The 22,296-nt window shown below is 36.4% G+C and overlaps 2 protein-coding genes across 2 annotated transcripts; both read left to right on the top strand.

Moving 5' to 3' along the window:
* The first annotated feature begins 285 nt into the window (after nucleotides 1–285).
* LOC144440587 (sialate:O-sulfotransferase 2-like) lies at nucleotides 286–5,699 on the top strand. The gene is made up of 4 exons (XM_078129973.1): nucleotides 286–463; nucleotides 3,515–3,661; nucleotides 3,883–4,074; nucleotides 5,356–5,699. The coding sequence occupies exons 1-4, from the start codon at nucleotides 286–288 to the stop codon at nucleotides 5,697–5,699; spliced, it is 861 nt and encodes a 286-aa protein (XP_077986099.1).
* Nucleotides 5,700–11,247: 5,548 nt separating this feature from the next.
* Nucleotides 11,248–18,425, top strand: LOC144440586 (sialate:O-sulfotransferase 2-like). Its single transcript, XM_078129972.1, has 4 exons — nucleotides 11,248–11,431; nucleotides 12,379–12,546; nucleotides 16,408–16,599; nucleotides 17,621–18,425. Exons 1-4 carry the CDS (start codon nucleotides 11,248–11,250, stop codon nucleotides 17,962–17,964), a joined length of 888 nt encoding a protein of 295 aa, XP_077986098.1. The 3' UTR covers nucleotides 17,965–18,425.
* The last annotated feature ends 3,871 nt before the right edge of the window (nucleotides 18,426–22,296 follow it).

Genomic DNA, 22,296 nt, shown 5'->3' with positions numbered 1-22,296 from the left:
AGTGTGAAAATGAAGTTCACCAATCGCACTGACGCCAGAACCCATCCCACTTAAACAAACGCAAGTTCGTTTTATGTAGAGCATGTGTAAAAATCGCGATCGTCCCTAAAACAGACTTTCTTGTCGGTGTCCCTAAAGACCAATAGCTTTTGCTACCTATTGGTCCTTATGACCAAAAGTGGTTTCCTTTAATTTAGTACACTATATAGAGCATTATCTACCTGAAAATCTACATGAAGGCCAATATTTTTTATCCAGAGTACTGGTTTATAGTGAGACAAGATTATGGTTAAAAGACAAGGCTTCCTGTTTGTGCTTGTGTGTGTTATTTTGATAATATGTGTACTGGAAAAGAAGAGTACTAAACCACTTCGACTACCCAAACCACCACGACCACCACCATCACCATCATCATCATCAACACCATTCGTACATCATTCACTACAAGTAAATAGTAACCAAGGTAAGTAATATCAACAATTGTGAAGCCAATCACTTCATACCCAAGGTATTAATTTTTTGATAATATAAAGGGGCCATGTCTATGAGAAACGAGCAGTTATTGTAATTTGTAGAATTTTACTAAGTACTCTATATTTCTGGTTGAAAAACAATATGGAGAAAAATAAACCAAGTCTGGTTTTTAACTCAGTGAATTGAAAAAATGCTAAGTAGCTTTTAGTGTGTGGTTAATACTGTCTTGCTTACCCGAGAAACATTCCCACCAAACTTCAGAACAATTCACCTGGAACTTTTTGAGTTCGAGATTTATACTGAAAATAACAGTTTTAGACCTCCTTTGCATACACAAATCACCATTATTGATGTCAAACCATTATCTACTCATCCTTTGGAACATCCCACCACATTTTAGACTAATCTCAGCGATAGGTGTTGTTTTCCAGATTCTTTTTACAAAAGATAGAACATTTTAGCCGTACTAGTACTTGTTCTATCAATAGGGTCATTGTGCTATTATTAAATCCCATTCAACTACAATGTTTGCTCTCGACCGGGTCTTTATAACAAAGGAAAATTAACCTTTTTACTTAAATTATCCATGGCATATGTAATTACATTGCCAAGTGCAGGTGAGGCCAGCATAAAAAATGTTTGCTCTCGACCGGGTCTTTATAACAAAGGAAAATTAACCTTTTTACTTAAATTATCCATGGCATATGTAATTACATTGCCAAGTGCAGGTGAGGCCAGCATAAAAAATTCTTCATCATAGATAGAATTCGAACATAGCCGTGCCTGGCAAAAAATACATGTATTCAAAGTTTTCCAAAATACCTACCAGTTGTCACCCTGTTGTCCTACTTAATTCATTGCAATTCGAATGAAATTTACATGTCTGGTTGAATGAAAGGTGCTTTTCCCCAGATAATTCCTGCCTGGTAGGCAACTCATTTGAATGTTGCTAAGAGCAGACTGAGTTGGTGGAATTAATGATCTTTGCTCGTAAGCAAAAATATACAATGTGTTAAACATCTCCATGTCTGCAATGCAGGATTCTTTCCTTTGCCCCAGAAAGCAATGGCAACATCACTTTTACTGAATGCATGGAAGAATTGAGTTCCACTGGTATAGCTACAACCCCAATTACGAAGGCTACCTCAAACACTGGAATCTATCAGCAATACGCTCCTTGACCATAATTTCTGAAGACCAAGGACTTTTAAGGAGACTGGCAATAATTACAACATCAGTGTCTTTGGTATTGACAATTAGCACCCTGTTGTTTTCTTTGTTACATGGTTGACATGTAAAATATCAATGTGCCAACTTCTCCATGTGAACAGAGAATTCTTAATATTGACGTGTGTCAGAAAATCCTCCCATTGTGCTAAGTAACATTCCTCCCTAGGCCTGTTAACCTTCTCCTGACCCCTTGCGTTAAATACTTGACTCCCATGGATTCCAGGGCTTAGTCTGAGAAGGTTTTTGGTGTAAATGGAGGTAGGGTGTTGCTCAGGCCAGAACCATTGTTAATGATGACTACATCTGCTTCATGTTTTGTGTTTGTCAAAATCAGTACTGTCTCTAGTAGTATATACAACAGATTGGACCTTTGACTGACAAGTATGAAGTTTAAATTTTACCGTTGTTACTTAATCCGATTCTCATTTTGCAAAAACCATTGCACGGTCTGCTCTGACGAGGAATGAGCAGTCGAGAGATGTGTGCTCTTTCCATCAAAATGTTTGCAACTTTTTTTATACTGAAATAAGTTGGCTTTGTTTTCTATGATTGGCTAATAGATTCGGCTCTGGTCTTCATGCCGAAGCCTTCCCATGCTGTTCATTGTCTATTTTGTTGTGCAAAGAAATCAATGCAAGGACAGCGAATCAGCGATACCCATTGTGTCTAAGGTGAGCAAGTCAGAGGAATCTTCTTGGATGTGATGGTCTACCCTATGTAGAACTATGCTACGTTTGATACCTTGAAACTTCTTCGGGGACGTTCATCTGTTCAGGATGCCTTCAGCACTTTGTGGCATAAAAACAGATCTCGTATGCTGCAACAAGAAGGCCAACTTCTACTACTACCAGCATCCATCTTATGAGTGTTGCTGCGTCCTCTGGTGAATGCGAAGCCATCGAACATAGTCAACGTTATAATTTGCAAAGAAGTGTGGAATATGTTCAGATAGTACCTCACGGTAATGAATGATCTCTGTCTTCTAAAAGCATAACCTGATCAACATCAAAACACTTAGCTCCATTCATAACACAAGCTCTCAAAACTAAAACTGTTTGCTATTTTCTCTAAAATGTCACTCACTCCAGTGTACAAATTAGGCTACCACCTTCACACTGTCTACCATTGTTTAGAGTATCGGTTGGCATTCGGATGATATAATAAGGGGCTACTGGCTGCAAGTTTACTAATACCCTTTCGTGGGCTTTGTAAGTCCAAATTCTCCTTTAACTGACATAGCACTGCAAGGACAGATGGCCCAACATTCAACAGTTCATCACATCCATATTTGTGGTGGTGGGCCACCATCTTGGTTTTGCGTGTGTCTTTTGCTGTCACTTCACGGCGCTAATCCTCTTGATTGTCACTGTTGGGCACAAACTAAACACAAATAGGGTTGGTAAATTAAGAGATTCCAAAATGAATGCAAATATGCCTAGCAACAAGAACACGTGCATAGCAACAGCTAATTACAATTGTGCTACAGTGCCATTGGTGGTATTTTTGGAAATATTTTAACGGGGGGGGGGGGCATGTTTCAGAGATTTGGGAGGGTCACTTTTTGTGGCGACAGAATCGGGGAAGGGTCATATTTTATGCAACCGCCCAGGCCTGATATCCCCCGGCCCTCTGCCCTTTTTATTTACACAAGGCTTCCTAAATTTTCCATATGTAAAATATACGTACTTGATTGAATGACACAATACTTGATAAAGATACACTTCATGTGTGGAATCTGTATGTACTAATTTGCATTATTAGTATGATAATTAACAAATGTCATGATTTTATCATATTCTTTTGTATCCAGATCGTCAAGTGCAATGTAATGTATCACTGTCCCCTGAACACACCCATCCTCCCATCGCATTGGCCAGTTTTCCAGGATCCGGGAACACATGGGTACGGCATCTCATAGAGCAAGCAACTGGATTATACACAGGGTCTATTTATGGAAGTGGGATTCTTCAGTCGAACGGTAGAGAATTTTTATTCGTCAAGAAAGCAAAAGTATATGAGTCATGATTGAGTGCGTTTTGGGCGTGAAAGTTCTTTTTTTCTCGTGACAAGACAAAACGTATGTCATTAATTACGGAAAACCACAAGAATAATCAATCTGATTAAAATCTGATGTGTGAATACGACACCAATTTGTATCTTCTCCATTTGAACTCACAGGGTTCAAAGGTGAAACTATTGATTACACATTGGGCAGGACATTGACAGTCAAGATACATGGTATGATGACTTCACTATTTGATGCCGCTATACTCCTTATTCGCGATCCATACAAGGCAATGCTTGCAGAATTTAACCGACAAAGAGCCGGAAAGACAGGAATTGCCTCACATTCAGATTTTCGTAGCGAAGGTAAGACGAATTGTCAGAATAACGTTCTCCCACCAACAAAAAAATGGCGCGAAGAATTTGTAAAGAAATGGTTATCATATTAGCAATTCGCCACATTCAAGAAAGAAGTCTTTATTTGATCTACTCCTTGGCAAAGTTATAGACTACATTTATTGCATTCGAACATCTCAGTTTTCAATGGAGAAAGTGACGATGACGTATATAGCGGTACATATATTACGGAACGAACGGAATCAAACCGGAACTCTTTTCTGTTTTGAGATCAACCATGAACTGCTTTGATAGATTAAAAAACAAACACTTTTGTTTACACCAAAATCAAACTTTTATTTCTGAAAAAGATATGTCCGTGTATGGAAATTCTGTCACATAATTACTAATGCTACGGTCCTCGTTTGAACCAATGAGACATTACACCGACCACTTACGCTATCTCGCCTTGCCTACGTCCCGGAAGTAGGTCTTAGGTAAACTACCATGAGTCAAGGAACCATTTTCTCAGTGGAAATTCAATATATTTTTATTCTTTCTAGACATATTTCCTTTGTTCTACCCAATGTATCTAACAGCTCCTTTGATATTGAAAATGTTTTTTTATTTACATATTAGGTGTGGAATATGATAAACTACAATTAAACTTGACACTCCGAAGGTTGTCCTTCACTCACGGACGTTGTGTGAGATGTCGGCTGCCTGTCAGATAAACAACCTTGTTTGAAAATCATACCGCTATATGACATTTTTGACCATTTCAGATTTAACAAAATATATTGTAATTCTTGCTGTATGGAAACATTCAGTTTGTTGACATTGTTTCGTAATTATCCCGTCGTTCATTTTTTTCAGTATTTATATATTGTTTGTTTGTTTGTTTGTGTGTGTGTTTGTTTGTTTGTTTGTTTGTTTGTTTGTTTGTTTGTTTAGATTTGGTTTGTGTATTTTCGTAAATATAACTAACTAAGCCTAATCCCCCGGTGATAAAACTCATCATCTGCTGACTAATTTCTGAAGGATGGCTTTTGAGTCTATAACCTCGATAATACTTCATGATAAAATCACAGTTCACACTTCAATAGTGGTGCTTTCAGACAGAGTAAGTCGCGATCAGGCCTAGGACTTGATTAAACATACAATTTTGATTTGACTGGGGAGCAAAATGATAAAATGACTAAGATAGATTTAGAATAAGTGGAATGTATCAACAGTATTATAAGCCTTGTTATTTATATGATGGTGCTGATACAACTTTGTAGCTGATCACCATTTATCCCTTTTTGACAGCATGGCAGGAATTTGTGAATGTACATCAGAAAAAATGGAAAGCTGAAACAACGACATGGCTGAATTTCACTAAACCCTTGTTAGTGGTGAAATACTCAGATCTCAAACAACATACTATTGATGAAGTTGGGAAAATAGTGAAATTCCTTGGTTTTGAGTTAACTGCCGAAAGACGCAAGTGTCTGGAATATGATATGGACGGCATCTTCAAGAGAACAGGACATGAAGCCTTACCAGATGACCCTTTTACTCCTGACATGCACGGAGTGATCGACCCCAGCATTGCCATTGTTAATAAGATATTGATTGCGAAGGGTTACAATGAATTAGAAAGGGAAATTTAAATAAAACAGTAGAGTTAGACGTTAAAATATAGTCATTAGTTCACATAGTCTATCGGAGTGTTGCCAATGACTGCCCAATGAAAACTACCAATTGAAAGTACCACCAACGACTGACCAGTGTCGCTAACGACTGTACACTATAGACTATGAAAGGACCCGTAACGACAGTACATTGCCAAGTGCCACCAACGACGGCCCAGCGTAGACTATGAAAACACCACCAATGTATTGTCCTGTATTGCCCATTACAGATAACGACTGTCAGAGCATCACCAACGACAGTACTTAATATTTACAGTCTTCATTTGTGTCTAGAGACTTTTTGTCATTTTGCCATTGTTGGTATAGTTTTAGTGAGACTAGTTTATCATTTACATAATTTGTGCGTTATGTGGACATTAGAGCTTAATACTTCTTAATTACACACGTAGTAAGTTCAATATCATGTACAGGAATTATGAATAATTACTCTCGTAGTATGTTCAATATCATGTACAGGAATTATAAATAACTACACTCGTAGTATGTTCAATATCATGTACAGCAATTATGGATAATTACACACGTAGTATGTTCAATATCATGTACAGGAATTATGGATAATTACACACGTAGTATGATTCAATATCATGTACAGCAATTATTGAAAGTAACTCTTTAAATCTGTAACTCATTTTCTTTGCTTTAGACAATAGTATGAAAAGAAAAGAAAAATAATAAAATAGGTGAGATTGTTAGTCAATTTCCATAACTTGTAATATAATTTGTTTACACAGTGTTCTGCATCAGAATCTATATTGTCCGTCAAAGTAAAATTACAGGTACTAGTAAATGGTGATTATTTGCTTTATTCACTATGTCTTCATTAGTACCTATGCGAAATCCGCTAAGAGGATAATGCCAACCAGTAAAGTAATATTAAAAAACAAGTCACCATTTTATTACTATTGTGAAAATGCTGAGCTCCTAATCGTTTTAAACATTACTCAAAACAATGCTGAGGCTATTATGTCATGCGCTTGAGAGCTCACTGGTTTGTTTTCCCAAGTGTTAACCCCAATGTGACCATAGGCCATTGTACTGGACCTCCCTCTTGTGTACATTAGCCCTCTTCTACGCCAGGTTTGCCAATTTTGAAACTCTATTTTATATTAGAAGAACCTGTTACTTTGAAATGAAAAAGGAAATCTCTCCATAACCAATTTGATACTTATAGCCATCACACCAATACACTCAGGTACTGAATTAATATTTGTTATAGTCAGCACATCACGAGTAGAATCGGATCGGGTGATTAATCATTACAAACCACTCAAGTTGTGACACGGGCAGTTATTGATACGAGAACTTGTGTCAATGTAAACCCTACTCTCTATGGATACTTTGGATATAGATTACTTCTGCCATTCTTCAGCTAATGTCCAGCTGTCACATGATTCGTAACTGTCAATGTATACAAGGTGTCACAACGTGGTGATATATTTTAATAGTATACGTACATGTTAGGTTATTGGACTGCCGTCAGTGACATTAACTCCACTGTTTATACGGGATCACCGGTTAAAGTTGTTGACAAGATACATACATAATGGTATGTGTTTGCTCGCATATAGTATCAGTTAAGTAGTAAATTAACATAATATGTTTCAACAGATGGCTGGAAAGTAGGTAAACAACTTGATTGAATTTGCATACACTACGAAGTACACCTGGTGGTCTTCAGTATTTACAGGAGGGGGAGGGCCGGAGGAATCGGGTTGGTGGTCACATTTTACAATCCATAGTTTTGTGACCAAATTGAAGATGCAATTATTGTGGTGATGATGATGATGACGGTGATGTTGTTGATTATTATTTAATTTTGAATGTAATAGAGAACACTGACAGTGATACATGTACTGACTCAAGTAGAACCAGTGAGTCAGATTAGAGTGACACTGATAATGACAATACTGAAGGTGAAGGTGATGATGATGACAATGATATCTGGGAACTTTTACAAGTCACAAGATCAGGTAAAGTATGCACAACATGGAAAAGCGTTTTAGATACTAACTAGATTGTATACAGTTATAAGAGAAATGCAACTAGCCATTTTTTGACTGTTTGCTTTCTAATACAGAGTCAAAAATTTTTATTTGTATGTATACATATAATGGGAAGATTGATTAACATTCAGTATATGCAATTGTCATGGTCATGTTTTACAAAATGGGACAAAGGGGAGGGTCACCTTTTACAAATGGAGAATGGGGGAGGGTTATGTTTTACTCAAACAGCCCATGTGTGATTTCCTCCGCCCCCCTCTAAATACTGAAGGCTTCCTTATGATTATCCAATCGGGTGTGGCAACCGAGTTGTTTTGACACTGGTATAAAAGGGACAATGTTTGACAGTTCGGGGAGCTGCACTCCAGAGTTGGATCTACAACTTTGCTGCAGTATATATGCTGTTGGATTCCTGTATGGGGAAGGTCTGAATTCTGTTTTTGCTTGGAAACTCAACGTTTTGTTTAATACATTGTGTGGAACTGACCTTTTCATCCTTGAACAACTGTCAACATCTTCTACGATTTGTGTGTTGCGGTAAACAGTGTGTCCCAGGTCTGCCCTTCGATAAAACCAGACAAAAAAGACTTTACATCGAACAATGTGAGTAGTTTTATTTGCTACAACCGGTCATCACTAATTTTCAAGTGTACTCATAGTTTATAGATTTAAGCATATATTTTCGTACAAGCAGTTTCGCTGTACAATGTGTTGTATTTTTAGTTTAGAGAAAAATTAGACCAGTTGAATGACATCTATGTGTGCGAGTTCTTTGTTATTTCTCCAGTAATTGTGGACCTCCCCTCTCCCATCGTGTAATTTAGAAAAAAAACTTGGCTTTCGTGACATCAGGCTACCACCTTCATATAGTCTACATGCTATGTTAGAATATCATAGAGCATTCAAATAATGGGATATTACATTGGGTAACTTCATGTTTACTATCACCCCTTAGTACTTCTCATTTTGTGGGACTTGTAAAGTGTAGAGTAGAGTCCAAATACTCCATTTGAAATAACACAACGCAGTGTTGATCAATTCATCACGTCCATATTTGTAGCGGCGGGCCAACATCTGTCATCGTGTTAATTAATGTCATTTTACAAATGTTGGGCAGTAGTATTGCAACGACAGTGTCAGGTATGGTAGAATCAATCCTTACTTTTCCAGAATGCCTCTTGTCATTTAGGTACCCTATGGAACACTGCGAACTATAAGCCTATTTCCGAAATTTTTTCTGAATTGATGAATTTTGACGTTACATATAAACCAGCATGCGAATTAATGCCGGTAGATTTTCAGGAGGACCTACAGTTTTGCAGAATTGTTGTAACTTGTTGGATCAGTTGAATTTTTTATTTGATATAAAACGTTTCAATGATGTATCAAAAATTTACCAATCAATCAAGCGCCCAATTTTAATCTTGCTCCTTATGGTATTTGCTTTACGTGAATACTCGTCATGTTTGGGTATTGTGAAGGTAAATAGGATTCCGCTAATGCTATTTGTATTGGGGTTTGTTTCTCCTATATGCTGTGATAGGAGCTTTCGACAATTTCTAGAGAAATCTTCCCATACCACAGTGGCAGACAACATTCACTATCAAATTCAAATTGATTTCAGAATTATTCCAAACAGTGTTTTCATATTTGAGGGTAGTGGTGGTTTGATGTCCAGTACACTTAGGTGAATATGATTTATCAGTATATAATGTGTATGTGTGTTGTTTCATCATGATCAGTATTTGTATACATGGATTCATTCTAAAACATTTTGGAAGATTGGTTTGCTTGATTTTATTGGCGAAGTCCGTCGTATTTTTCTATGTAAGTTGATTGCTTGATGAGCAATTCGCCCAATGCTTTGTCTTCTACGTCTTGGAAGTATTGAACCTTCGAAGTTGTATCCATTACACAAAGTGTAATATACAAAATAGTGTTAGCGGCATCCAATCCCTCTTCACTCGTTGTTGACAGACAACTGACTATATGATTAAGACTTTGACTTTGAGGAATCATGCAGTGAGACAGGTAAATGATCTCTATGATATTGCAGATAGTATTAACCGTTAACGAACGGATTATTCATTCATCCACAGTACAAGCTGTATCGCTAATCCCTCTATATTTGTTTAAATGCATTGATTAAACAACAGCTGTCAAGTGATTGTGTTTATTTAAACATAATCAATCCCATAGGATTATTAAAGGTACAATAAATGAAAAGTACAGATATAACTCAAATTCCAAATATTACCAAATGTAAGCTAATCTCACTACTAATAACAAATTAACGAACGGATTATTCATTCATCCACAGTACAAGCTGTATCGCTAATCCCTCTATATTTGTTTAAATGCATTGATTAAACAACAGCTGTCAAGTGATTGTGTTTATTTAAACATAATCAATCCCATAGGATTATTAAAGGTACAATAAATGAAAAGTACAGATATAACTCAAATTCCAAATATTACCAAATGTAAGCTAATCTCACTACTAATAACAAAGACAATCCAAGGTAAAGATCAGGACACAAATACATTTGAAAAATTAAAATACCGTATCATTGAATTTACTGTAATGACGTCATCTGTCCGCACGTGCACTCACAAACGCTGATCTGCCAGTATAAGTATTGAATTACTATATTCAATACATTGTTATTGTATGCAAGTTATCAAAATTATTTTATTAGACATAATTTCCCAGAACTTATTTTCGACTCAGAAGACTTTTGCGTTTAAAGAAATTGTCGTCTGTAACAGTCTTCCGGGGACACTGTAATAGGAAATGCTTTTCATATGTCTGTGCTGTGAGTGATGTTTTAACAACATTTACATTCACTTTATAAATGTGCACTTTTTAATACTGATAATTCTCTAACGTCAAGAACCTTCAGTTCTTGCAAACACATCTGTGATTTTTTTAAAGTTATTTGCGTTACATTATTAATTTGGAGTTGATTTGTCATTATTTGGTATACATGAGGTCACACAATGGTATCATTTTGTTACGATATTGACAGTAAAAGAGGGCACCAACTAGGCAGTCAAACAACCTCAAGAGTTGTATTTTCCACAGAGCGTGTACTGACAGGTATCTCAAATTTCCTTGACTTTATGGGACGGACCTCTTTGGTTGTTGTGGTATATGGTTTTTGCCAGTATGAACAGCTGGTAACAGCCGAGTCCACTCAAAAAGAAAGATAATGATGTGAAATAAATTGTTTTGGGTATTCAACTACTCTGTTACTCTCTTTTGTTCTATTACAGCAAAAGACAATATGTTGTATTTTAAAGTTAGCAGTAGATAAAGGTTAATAAACTGTATCGAGTAAGGACCAATAGCTTTTGCTACCTATTGGTCCTTATGACCAAAAGGCATTTACTTTAATTTAGTACACTATATATAACATTACGTAGCATTATCTACCTGAAAATCTACATGAAGTTCAATATTGTTTTTGATCCAGAGTACCGGTTTATTGTGAGACAAGATGATTGTTAAAAGACAAGGCATCCTGTTTGTGGTTGTATGTGTTACTTTGATAATATGTGTACTGGAAAAGGAGATTGCTAAACCATTTCGACTACTCATACCACCACCACCACCACCACCACCACCACCCCCACCACCACCACCACCACACCATTCACTACATCAAGTAAATGGTAACCAAGGTAGGTTTGATGAGCAAGTGCCAATCTGATTAACATCTGATGTAGTGAACTTGGAGGGATTCTTTGTTTCCTACGTTTATTGTAATTTGTTCTTTTTTGTCCAGTGAGTGAGCGCCTTGTTCCTACATCTGACACAATGTACCATAGGGAGTTCACATTAAAATCTGAGCGCTGAGTGAATTTATTCAACCAATGAGAACGTGTCTTACACCGAAACCTACTGGTACAGTACCTCAGAACGCTATGCTCGGGCATAAAAAAACAATATTAATAAAAATAATGTTGCAAATTCCTCTGCTCTTTTTGAGTGATTACTATTATTGTTTGGTGGATCTCTTTGTGCCACTTTCCATCCTCGAGTATTATTGTAAGACATATTGTAATTGGCTGCTCCATACTCGTAAGTACATGTTTAGATATGATACATCAATAATCAACCGAACACAGCTACATGAATACACGGATAATGACTGTACATACATACATACATACATACATACATACATACACACATACACGCACACACACACACACATACATACATACATACATACATACATACATACATACATACATAGACAGACAGACAAACAGACAGACAGACAGGGTGAATGCCGGCATTGCACTCCGGTGCAACACCCAAATTTGATATGACGTTGATGGCAGCATGATCTTGAATGCCTAGTCTATTTGCTGGATTAGTAACTATATTCGCAAAAGTGAGATTTTTGAGGAGTGGTTAGGAATCAAATTTTTGAGAGTTGAGCTCAAATTCGTGCATATGAATTTTACATAATTTGTTGATTTTCCATACATAAGGTACTTGATTGAATGACAAAATACTTAGTAGAGGTACACTTCATGAGTGGAATCTGTGTGTAATAATTTGCATAATTAGTATCATAATTAACAAACTTTATTCTTTTTTCATATTCTTTTCTATCCAGATAGTCAAGTGCAATGTAATGTATCACTGTCTCCTGAACACACCCATCCTCCCATCGCATTGGCCAGTTTTCCAGGATCCGGGAACACATGGATACGGCATCTCATAGAGCAAGCAACTGGAATATACACAGGGTCTATTTATGGAAGTGGGATTCTTCAGTCGAACGGTAGAGAATCGAATTTTTATTCGTGAAGAGAGCGATAAGTATATGAGTCATGATTGAGTGCGTTTTGGGCGTGAAAGTTCTTTTTTTTTCTCGTGACAAGACAAAACGTGTTTAATTGTAACACTTAAGGGGTAGAGATCAATAGTTCCGGAAACACATGGACAAGGCTTCTCATAGAACACGCAACTGGAATATATACGGGGTCTATTTATAGAAGTGGGGTTCTACTGAACAACGGTAGAAAATAGCATTTTTATTCGCATGATAAATATATGGGGTTAAGATCCCCCTTTTCTACAGAGTGATAAATATGCAAGTAATGTTTTAGTACGTTTTGAGGTTAAAGGCCAAAACTATCTGAGATCACTTTTTACCTTCCGTAAATTGAAGGTTATACTTTAGGGATATGTTTGTGTTTTGTGTGTGTGTGTGTGTGTGTGTGTGTGTGTGTGTGTGTGTGTGTGTGTGTGTGTGTGACTGACTGACTGACTGACTGACTGACTGACTGACTGACTGTCTGTCTGTCTGTCTGTCTGTCTGTCTGTCTGTCTGTCTGTCTATCTGTCATCGTTTTCAGAAAATCGGCTGGCTTAAACGAAATTTGGTATACATCTTCCTTACGATATAAAGAGGGATAACTTTATTCTATTTCGATTTTTAACTGTATAATTGTAACCTCCTCTCAAAGAGGGTGCTCCTACATTGAATGAGATATCCAATACAATCCAATTCAATTACAGTACAACCAACCAGAAAAAAAAAAACAGAAAGCGAACTAAAAATTCGAGCTGATTTTGTACCAACACCCCCCATTCATCAAATATTATGATAAATTGTCAATGGTAAATCTGTCCAAGTTCCACCTACACTATTCGGCTATCAACTTTTATGGAAATTTATTAGAGCAGCTGTTCACTCATATGAGTAATACATGGGCATGTTCCGCTGGTATTGTGTTATTAAAAGCAAAATTTGTCTGTATCGGCCGGAAATCGAAAAAGGGCCTCCCACGTGGCAGGCAAGAATTTAGAACTAAGCCACTGATGCTCATTTTGATGTTTTTACCTTCTGTAAAGGAAGGCTATGTTTTAATATTGTGCGTGCACTGTGTGTCTGTCTCTCTGTCTCTCATTGTGTTATTAATTAAGCAAATTTTGGTATACATACTCTCAAGGGTTAAAGCTAGAACTGGTTGATGTTAACAGAACGCATATGTTTTGTAAATCTTGTTATGGCTTTTAATCATGAGTCACTTGCATAATTACTGATTTTCAGTAATTAAGGTATACTTAGGAATTTACACTTCAAATTCCATATAATTTGGTACATACACAAGTCATAACAAAGCGCATATCCTGACAAGTCTGTTGACTTTGACTTTTAGTTTTAATGAGTCATTTGCTAATATCTCCAGTATGTACACTTCAAATTCCAAATGATTTGATACATACATTAACCATAACAAAGCGCACATGGTCTGTGAAGCTTGTTGACACAACTATTATTTTTAATGTGTGATGTAATTTTCGGTAATTAGGCAATATCAGAAGTATGCAAGCCTCAAATGTCGTATAGTTTTGAATTGTCAATTTTCCAATTTGCTCAGAAAAATCTAAAGAAAATCTAAGCCCTTGATGGAAGGCGTTAAGTTTACATCGTTTTTTTTTCTTGACAAGGCCAGTATGTTAAATTGTAACCCTTAATGGGCGAGATAATAGTTCATTGTAGGATAAAAAATGTAGGTTAGTGATGGGAGGTTGAAACATTTGTTCATGTCGTTTAACTTTACATGTAAACTGTCGGCCAATAAACAAAGTTTGGTCGATTCACAGTCGGCAGTGAGACTGCTCTTGCATAACTTCATGCTAGGCATGCCGCCTTAATTTATACGCGAGTTGTCTTCATTTTGGTTCACTGTCACTCCAAATTGCACGACAATATAGAATTAATCACAAGTTACATGTTATCTGAAAACATCACACTTTTATAGTGGGTCTGAAGTATGATTTTAGTGAGTACCAAGAACGTCCCGTGTTGCTACTTGCTGTGGAAAATCGCCTGGTCAAACGAGGTCAGCTTCAGCTTCTGGTCAAATCAGTCGTTTTCTACCGAAAATTCTTGAACGGAGCGTTACACAATGATCCTACTAAATTTACTTGCCATAGTTATTTAAAACACATTAAAATCCACCTTTTTGTGAAATTTGTAAAACTTTCCGGTCCGTATTAAGGAAACTACTAGTATGAGCACTGAAAAACCGGGTCGAAGTTTCAGGGCCTCAAGTATGCGTCCCGAATTCGTCGGAAAATCGGTATTCCTAAATGTAATTCCAAAATTTGTGTTGCTGGTACGAAAGAAGAGATGTCAGTTGAGGTTTAGGCGTTTACAGTATCTAAAATGGTGGACTCTAGTGGAAGTTACAGCGAGTTGAAAATACCCAAAAATAAGGCCCGTGAGCAGCCATTCAAAGTGTAATGGCCGCAAACTGAAGGATAGATGTATGCAAATGAGGATGTTGCGGACAGGCTGATTATGTAGAAGGGGTGCAGAATTTGGATTTGAAGTTTACCACCCTGTTTCGAACAAACGGTTGTCATTTGGGTGCACAATGCGTAGAATTATGACTATAGCACATATTACATTGCTTGTTTGACGTCAATAGTGTCTTTTGAAAAGTGGCAGTTTACTTACAGTGTTGTGGTCTGATTTCCAATATGGCGTCGGTCATAATGCTCATTAACATATTCATTTTTTTTCAAATTACCAAAAAAAAAATCATAAAAAATAGAAAAGAAGACGTTCTGACTTGAAATTAACAAATCTAAGTAAGCTACCCTCTGTGCATCAACACACCAGATATCAAAGCAATCTGACAAGTAGTATTTGAGGAGATGATGAAAATGTCATTTTTGAAAAAAAATCATAAAAAATTGAAAATGGCACATCAACTTGGCATGAACAAATCTGAATAGCCTCCCCCCAACGAACATGCACACCAAATATCGAAGTATTCTGGCTGTTACTTTCGGAGAAGATGATGAAAATATAAAAATTTGACGGACACCTATGATTCACCTATACTCTCTATACTCTATACCCACCTATACCTAAAGCTACGCTTTCAGCTTTCGTTGACAGCGGAGCTAAAAACCATTTTAATTTTAATGGATTTGTTTTGTACCCCTAAATACAAATATTTAATTATTCAATGACATGCCAATTCAGTTTGCCGGTCCTTTGCTATGGAACAAAATACCAAATGCTATCAGAAGTATCCCTGACAGGGTTAGGTTTAAAACACAATATAAGCTGCACTGAATTCTAAGTAAATATTAAGGTAATTGGTTATTTGATAACAATATTTTTGGCATTTTTACCGTCAGTTATTATGTTTATTTTCACTTGTGGTACGATCCTATCACCGAGTGTGTTTATTAGAGTTATTAATAATGTAAATATCTGTTGTTGTTGTTGTTGTTGTTGTTGTTGTTGTTGTTGTTGTTGTTGTTGTTGTTGTTTTTTCTTTAAAAGTTTCTGGTTTTTTAAGTAATGTTATTTATTTTGAACAACAGTATGATATGAAATTGACACGCACTTTTGAAATTGAGTGGCTAGGCTTGATATGTTTACATCTTTTTTGTGGGATTGAATTTCACTTTCAAATTACAATTTCCAAGCAAATTGTTGTATCAATAATTTGCATACAGAAGTTGTTTTTAAACACCAACCCTCCAGCGTAAAAACTCTCCAGCGTTTAAAGTAAGATACATCAAACTTAATTTTTCAGTTTCTCCATAAAGTGTTTTCCTATATATGCCATGATTACACCAACTTTTCTCCTCTCCACTGTATAACTCACAGGGTTCAAAGGTGAAACTATTGACTACACATTGGGCAGGACATTGACAGTCAAGATACATGGTGAAAGGACTGCACCATTTGATGCCGCTATATTGCTCATTCGCGATCCATACAAAGCATTGCTTGCAGAATTTAATCGACGAAGAGCTGGGAAGACAGGAATTGCCTCACATTCAGACTTTCGTAGCAAAGGTAAGACGTATTGTTAGAATAACGTTCTCCCACCAACAAAAGATTTTGTAAAGAAATGGTTATAATAATCAAATTGACCACATTCATGAAAGATGTCTTTATTTGATCTACTCCTTGGCAAAGTCATAGTCAAATATAAACTACGTTTATTACATGCATAATTCTAACACTAACGTTCATGGAGACAGTACAATAAATATAATAGCATTGATATTGGGTTGTATGCCTTCAGTGCACAAGCACTCTGCTATGCATATGAATCATGCTGATCGTATCCTTACCCTCAGGCTTATAACCCAACGTAAAGTCAAGGTATTGCACCTGTTTTTTCCATCCATTCACTGGCAGCCATTTGAACTATTACTTTTATTACCTTTTGTAAGGAAGGTTATATATTAAAGATGAAGTCTGTGTGCGCATCTGTCAGACTGTCTGACAGTGTCGTTTTCTCAAAAACGGCTGCCTTATTTGAAACAAAATTTGGTACACATATTCTTTCGGGTAATGAATAGAACCAATTACGTTTTGGTGTAAATGACATGAATATTAATGACAAATTTGCATATTTAACGGTTTTCGGTAATTAGGCAATATCTTAACAAATTGAAACTCAATATAATTTGGTACTTACATTGATGATAACAAAGTGCCTGTATCATATAAAGTTTGATAATATAGCTTGTAGTTTAAATAACTCATTTGCATAATTAATGATTTTCAGTAATTAGGCTAAATTTTAAGAATGCGTGCTTCAAATTGAATATCATTTGGTAATACTAATTTCCGAACGGCAGTGTTCGAGTTTACAACCTCTTCATCATCAAATCATAGTTCACACTTCAATAGTGACGCTTACAGACAGAGTAAATCACGACTAGGCCATGATTAATCAAACAATTTAAATTTAGCGGGGAAGTAAAACGATAAAATGACAAGGATAGATTTAGAATAACTGGAATGTATTTGTATGATGGTGCTGATAGAACCATATATTTGATCCCAATTTATTCTTTTTTAACAGCATGGCAGGAATTTGTGAATGGAAATCAGAAAAGATGGCAAGCTCAAATAACTACATGGTTGAATTTCACTAAACCCTTGTTAGTGGTGAAATACTCAGATCTCAAACAACATACTATTGATGAAGTTGGGAAAATAGTGAAATTCCTTGGTTTTGAGTTAACTACTCAAAGACGCAAGTGTTTGAAATATGATATGGACGGCATCTTCAAGAGAACAGGACATGAAGCCTTACCAGATGACCCTTTTGCTCCTGACATGCACAGAATGATCGACCCCAGCATTACCATTGTTAATAAGATGTTGATTGCGAAGGGTTACAATGAATTAGAAAGGGAAATTTAAATAAAACAGTAGAGTTAGACGTTAAAATATAGTCATTAGTTCACATAGTCTATTGGAGTGTTGCCAATGACTGCCCAATGAAAACTACCAAAGTACCACCAACGACTGACCAGTGTCATCTATGAAAGTGCCGCTAACGACTGTACACTGTAGCGTATGAAAGGGCCCGTAACGACAATACATTCCAGTGTAGACTATAGAAGTGCCACCAACGACGGCCCAGCGTAGACTATGAAAACACCACTAATGACTATACAGCGTAGTTTAGCAAAGAAACACTAACGACTGCCAAGTGTACACTATCGAACTGCCACCAGTGTCCTGTATTGACTATTGCAGCACAGATAACGACTGTTCAGTGCAAACTGTCAGAGCATCGCCAACGACAGTACTTAATATTTACAGTCTTCATTTGTGTCTAGAGACTTTTTGTCATTGTGCCATTGTAGGTATAGTTTAAGAGAGACTAGTTTATCATTTACATAATTTGTGCATTATGTGGGCATTAGAGCTTAATACTTCTTAATTACACACGTAGTAAGTTCAATATCATGTACAGCAATTATGGATAATTACACACGTAGTATGTTCAATATCATGTACAGCAATTATTGATAATTACACACGTAGTATGTTCAATATCATGTACAGCAATTATGGATAATTACACACGTAGTATGTTCAATATCATGTACAGCAATTATGGATAATTACACACGTAGTATGTTCAATATCATGTACAGCAATTATGGATAATTACACACGTAGTATGTTCAATATCATGTACAGCAATTATTGATAATTATACACGTAGTATGTTCAATATCATGTACAGCAATTATGGATAATTACACACGTAGTAAGTTCAATATCATGTACAGCAATTATGGATAATTACACACGTAGTATGTTCAATATCATGTACAGCAATTATTGATAATTACACACGTAGTATGTTCAATATCATGTACAGCAATTATGGATAATTACACACGTAGTATGTTCAATATCATGTACAGCAATTATGGATAATTACACACGTAGTATGTTCAATATCATGTACAGCAATTATGGATAATTACACACGTAGTATGTTCAATATCATGTACAGCAATTATGGATAATTACACACGTAGTATGTTCAATATCATGTACAGGAATTATGGATAATTACACACATAGTATGTTCAATATCATGTACAGCAATTATTGAAAGTAACTCTTTAAATCTGTAACTCATTTTCTTTGCTTTAGACAATAGTATGAAAAGATAAGAAAAATAATAAAATAGGTGAGATTGTTAGTCAATTTCCATAACTTGTAATATAATTTGTTTACACAGTGTTCTGCATCAGAATCTATATTGTCCGTCAAAGTAAAATTACCGTATATAAAGGTACTAGTAAATGCTGGTTATTTGCTTCATTCACTAAGTCTTCATTAGTACCTATACGAAATCCTCTAAGAAGATACTATCAACCAGTGAAGTGATACTAAAAAACAAGTCACCATTTTATTAATATTTTGAAAATGTTGAGCTCCTAATCGTTTTAAACATTACCCAAAACAATGCTGGGGCTATTATGTCATGCGATTTGGAGCTCGTTGGTTTTTTCTCCCATGAGGCATTGCCCAAATGGGTGATACTTCCGTAATTGTAGAATTCCTCGCTCTAGTGTACATCAGGCCTCTTCTACGCAAGGTTTGCCAAATTTGAAAACTATATAATAGAGACGCCTACAATACATAATTGATGAAAATTACTTTCCCAGTTCCTAATATCAAAACCATTGCCATTCCTATTACATATTAGACTAGGTTTTTGGATATTGGAGAACAAAAATATCACAATTCTTTGTAAATCACTGGCTGTTACTTTGAAATTGAAAGTGCAAACTCTCCATATTCAAACTAATACTGACATCACATCTATAAACTCACGTACTGGATTGTTTGTAGTGTGCAAACCACAAGTAGAATCAGATTGGAGGATTAATGGATACTCTATGGATACCTTTCTTTCGTTACTTCAGCAAACGTCCAGCTGTCACATGATTCGTAACTCTTAGCATTGACGGTGTATTATTTTACAAATGTTGGTCTATGCAGCAACATCGCAACGACAGTATAAGGTATGGTTGAATCAGTCGTTATATTTCCTAGAATTCTCTTTTTATTGACACCCTGAGGAATGTCACTATCAACTATCAAACCTATCTCCCAAATATTTTCTGAGTCTATGACTTTTGACAACTTAATGACTTTGATAACCGGCATATATATGAAATATTAATGTCGGCCCGAGAACGGTAGATTTTCAAAAGGACCAACAGTTTTGCAGAGCTGTTGCAGCTCTTTTGTCCGTATAACCGATTGAGATTTGTATTAAATGTATATTTTAACGTTTATTAAATGATATACCCAAAATTTTACCAATCAATCACTCAACCGCTCACTTTTAATCTTGTCACTTGTGGTACCTGATTTGCGTGTATATAATCGTCCCGTCAGGATATAGTATGTGAAGGGGGATAGAATTCCGCTAATGCTACAGGTGACGTACACTGGATAATACACATCAGCTATCCATCAAATATTCGACCAACGAAGTGTGTGGTTCGATCATAGAACATCAGCTCCTAGCTGTGGAATTTTAATCAATGACTTCAAATGGTTACTTCTGAATATCTGCATACAAAATGACCCAGTTTTCTCAGTTGACCTTTTCTTGTATTTGTATATGACATGTCATCGTTTTTCTATTGATAAGTATAACAGGAGTAGGGACCATTGTCTACCCTAGGGTTAAACATGACAGGACTTTAATACCACAGCTTGATTTTGATTTTCTAAAAGTCGCCCGTCCTTCGGTATTTAAACAAATCAAATTGGCAGTTAGGATCACTAAACAGTAGTATCAGCCGTCCTTCTAGGGTAAGCTAACATCTGCCAACGTTTCACTCAGAGATTCAAATGAAGATACTTTTTTCAGCCTGTTGCTTCATGAATATTTGATGTGATTTCATTCTAACATTTAATCATCCTAAAGTATAAAATGTTGGAACTTTCTATGTATCATTTCCCCAATGTTGATTTGTTATGGAAGGATTAAGTCTGGTTATATTGTGTCTAATGATAAGAGTAGGTTTAGGTTCCACTGATACAATGAATGAAATATCTAGTATAATACTAAGCGAGAAGTTTATCTGGGGGTATTGTGCGATTCGGCAGAATGGATTAGAAAAAACATATTAACGGGGTTACGTTCGCGTTTTGGTTCTATGTGAAATTTGTGGGCTTTGTCACTGTCGATGACAGCTGTGGAACGCTACACTCATATGAGTCGATTGACCGTTTGAAGTCCTTCAGTTTGTCCTTGATGAAAATTCGCCACTAATAAAGTCAAGACTATTTTCTATGATTGAACTAAACTCTGAGTGGTTCGTATACAGATGTATCTCCGGGGCTGTATCACTCAGTCATGTGTACGTTAGCTTCACTTTTGACTTATTAGTTAATAATCAAGCCGTAGTCTCCGCAGGTACACCATGTTCATGAACAATGCCTAATCTCTGTGAGATATTCCAGGGCACCATATTTGTTCTTTTCTGTAAACGTCACGAGTTTGTCATTTTAGCATTTAATAGGTTGATTATTATTAGTAAGACAACAGGATACTCACAGAGTCAAAAAACAATCCCTAAACCCATGTCCATGGGCATTCATTCTGGCACACATACAGTTGTAGACCTAGATTCATGAGATATCCATGTCATTGTGAATAATAAACATAGACCATTCACCATTATATTACTCCGTTCACACTAGGACCTATCCTCCGGAGAATCAGTGACTTAAATTAACTCCGGAGGTAATTTGCGTGTGTGAATGGTCGACTCCGGAGAATCTGTGGATTATTTTACTGCGGAGGTTTTGGTTGATTCAGCTCCGGAGATCCTCCGGAGGAAAGGATTAGCTTGTACTCAGTTGTAGGTGTGAACGCTTTACGCCGGTGTAAGCGCCCTCAATCGGTGTATTGCAGTCATCGCACTAATTTCCCCGGTCAGCAAATTACCATGTTGCCAGCTAATTAGTGCGCAATATTGAGAGTTCGATCGACAATTACCGAGCCACATGTTCATACATGTATTGTAAACTGATGTCGCCGCGTACTTAGGCCTTTCTTGTTTATTAGGATAGTGGTGTGTAGCACCATGGGTGAAGTCATAAAACTTTGTCCGGAAGAAACCATTTCATGTACTGGTTATAAGTTGGCATAAACACGTTTGTATTTATATACTCATCTTTACTATCACACTTTGGTAAGCTTGC

This window comes from Glandiceps talaboti, chromosome 10 (assembly GCF_964340395.1).
Source record: "Glandiceps talaboti chromosome 10, keGlaTala1.1, whole genome shotgun sequence".
Taxonomy (NCBI): Eukaryota; Metazoa; Hemichordata; class Enteropneusta; family Spengelidae; genus Glandiceps; species Glandiceps talaboti.
This window is presented reverse-complemented; position numbering and strand designations above follow the sequence as displayed.

Bases quoted from the DNA above. Each gene is read 5' to 3' on its own strand.
- LOC144440587 (XM_078129973.1), top strand. From the start codon at position 286: ATGGTTAAAAGACAAGGCTTCCTGTTTGTGCTTGTGTGTGTTATTTTG. The intron at 464-3,514 runs GTAAGTAATATC...TTTTGTATCCAG, and splicing joins ACAAGTAAATAGTAACCAAG to ATCGTCAAGTGCAATGTAAT. The intron at 3,662-3,882 runs GTGGGATTCTTC...TTGAACTCACAG, and splicing joins CACAGGGTCTATTTATGGAA to GGTTCAAAGGTGAAACTATT.
- LOC144440586 (XM_078129972.1), top strand. From the start codon at position 11,248: ATGATTGTTAAAAGACAAGGCATCCTGTTTGTGGTTGTATGTGTTACT. The intron at 12,547-16,407 runs GTAGAGAATCGA...TATAACTCACAG, and splicing joins TGGGATTCTTCAGTCGAACG to GGTTCAAAGGTGAAACTATT. The intron at 16,600-17,620 runs GTAAGACGTATT...CTTTTTTAACAG, and splicing joins TTCAGACTTTCGTAGCAAAG to CATGGCAGGAATTTGTGAAT.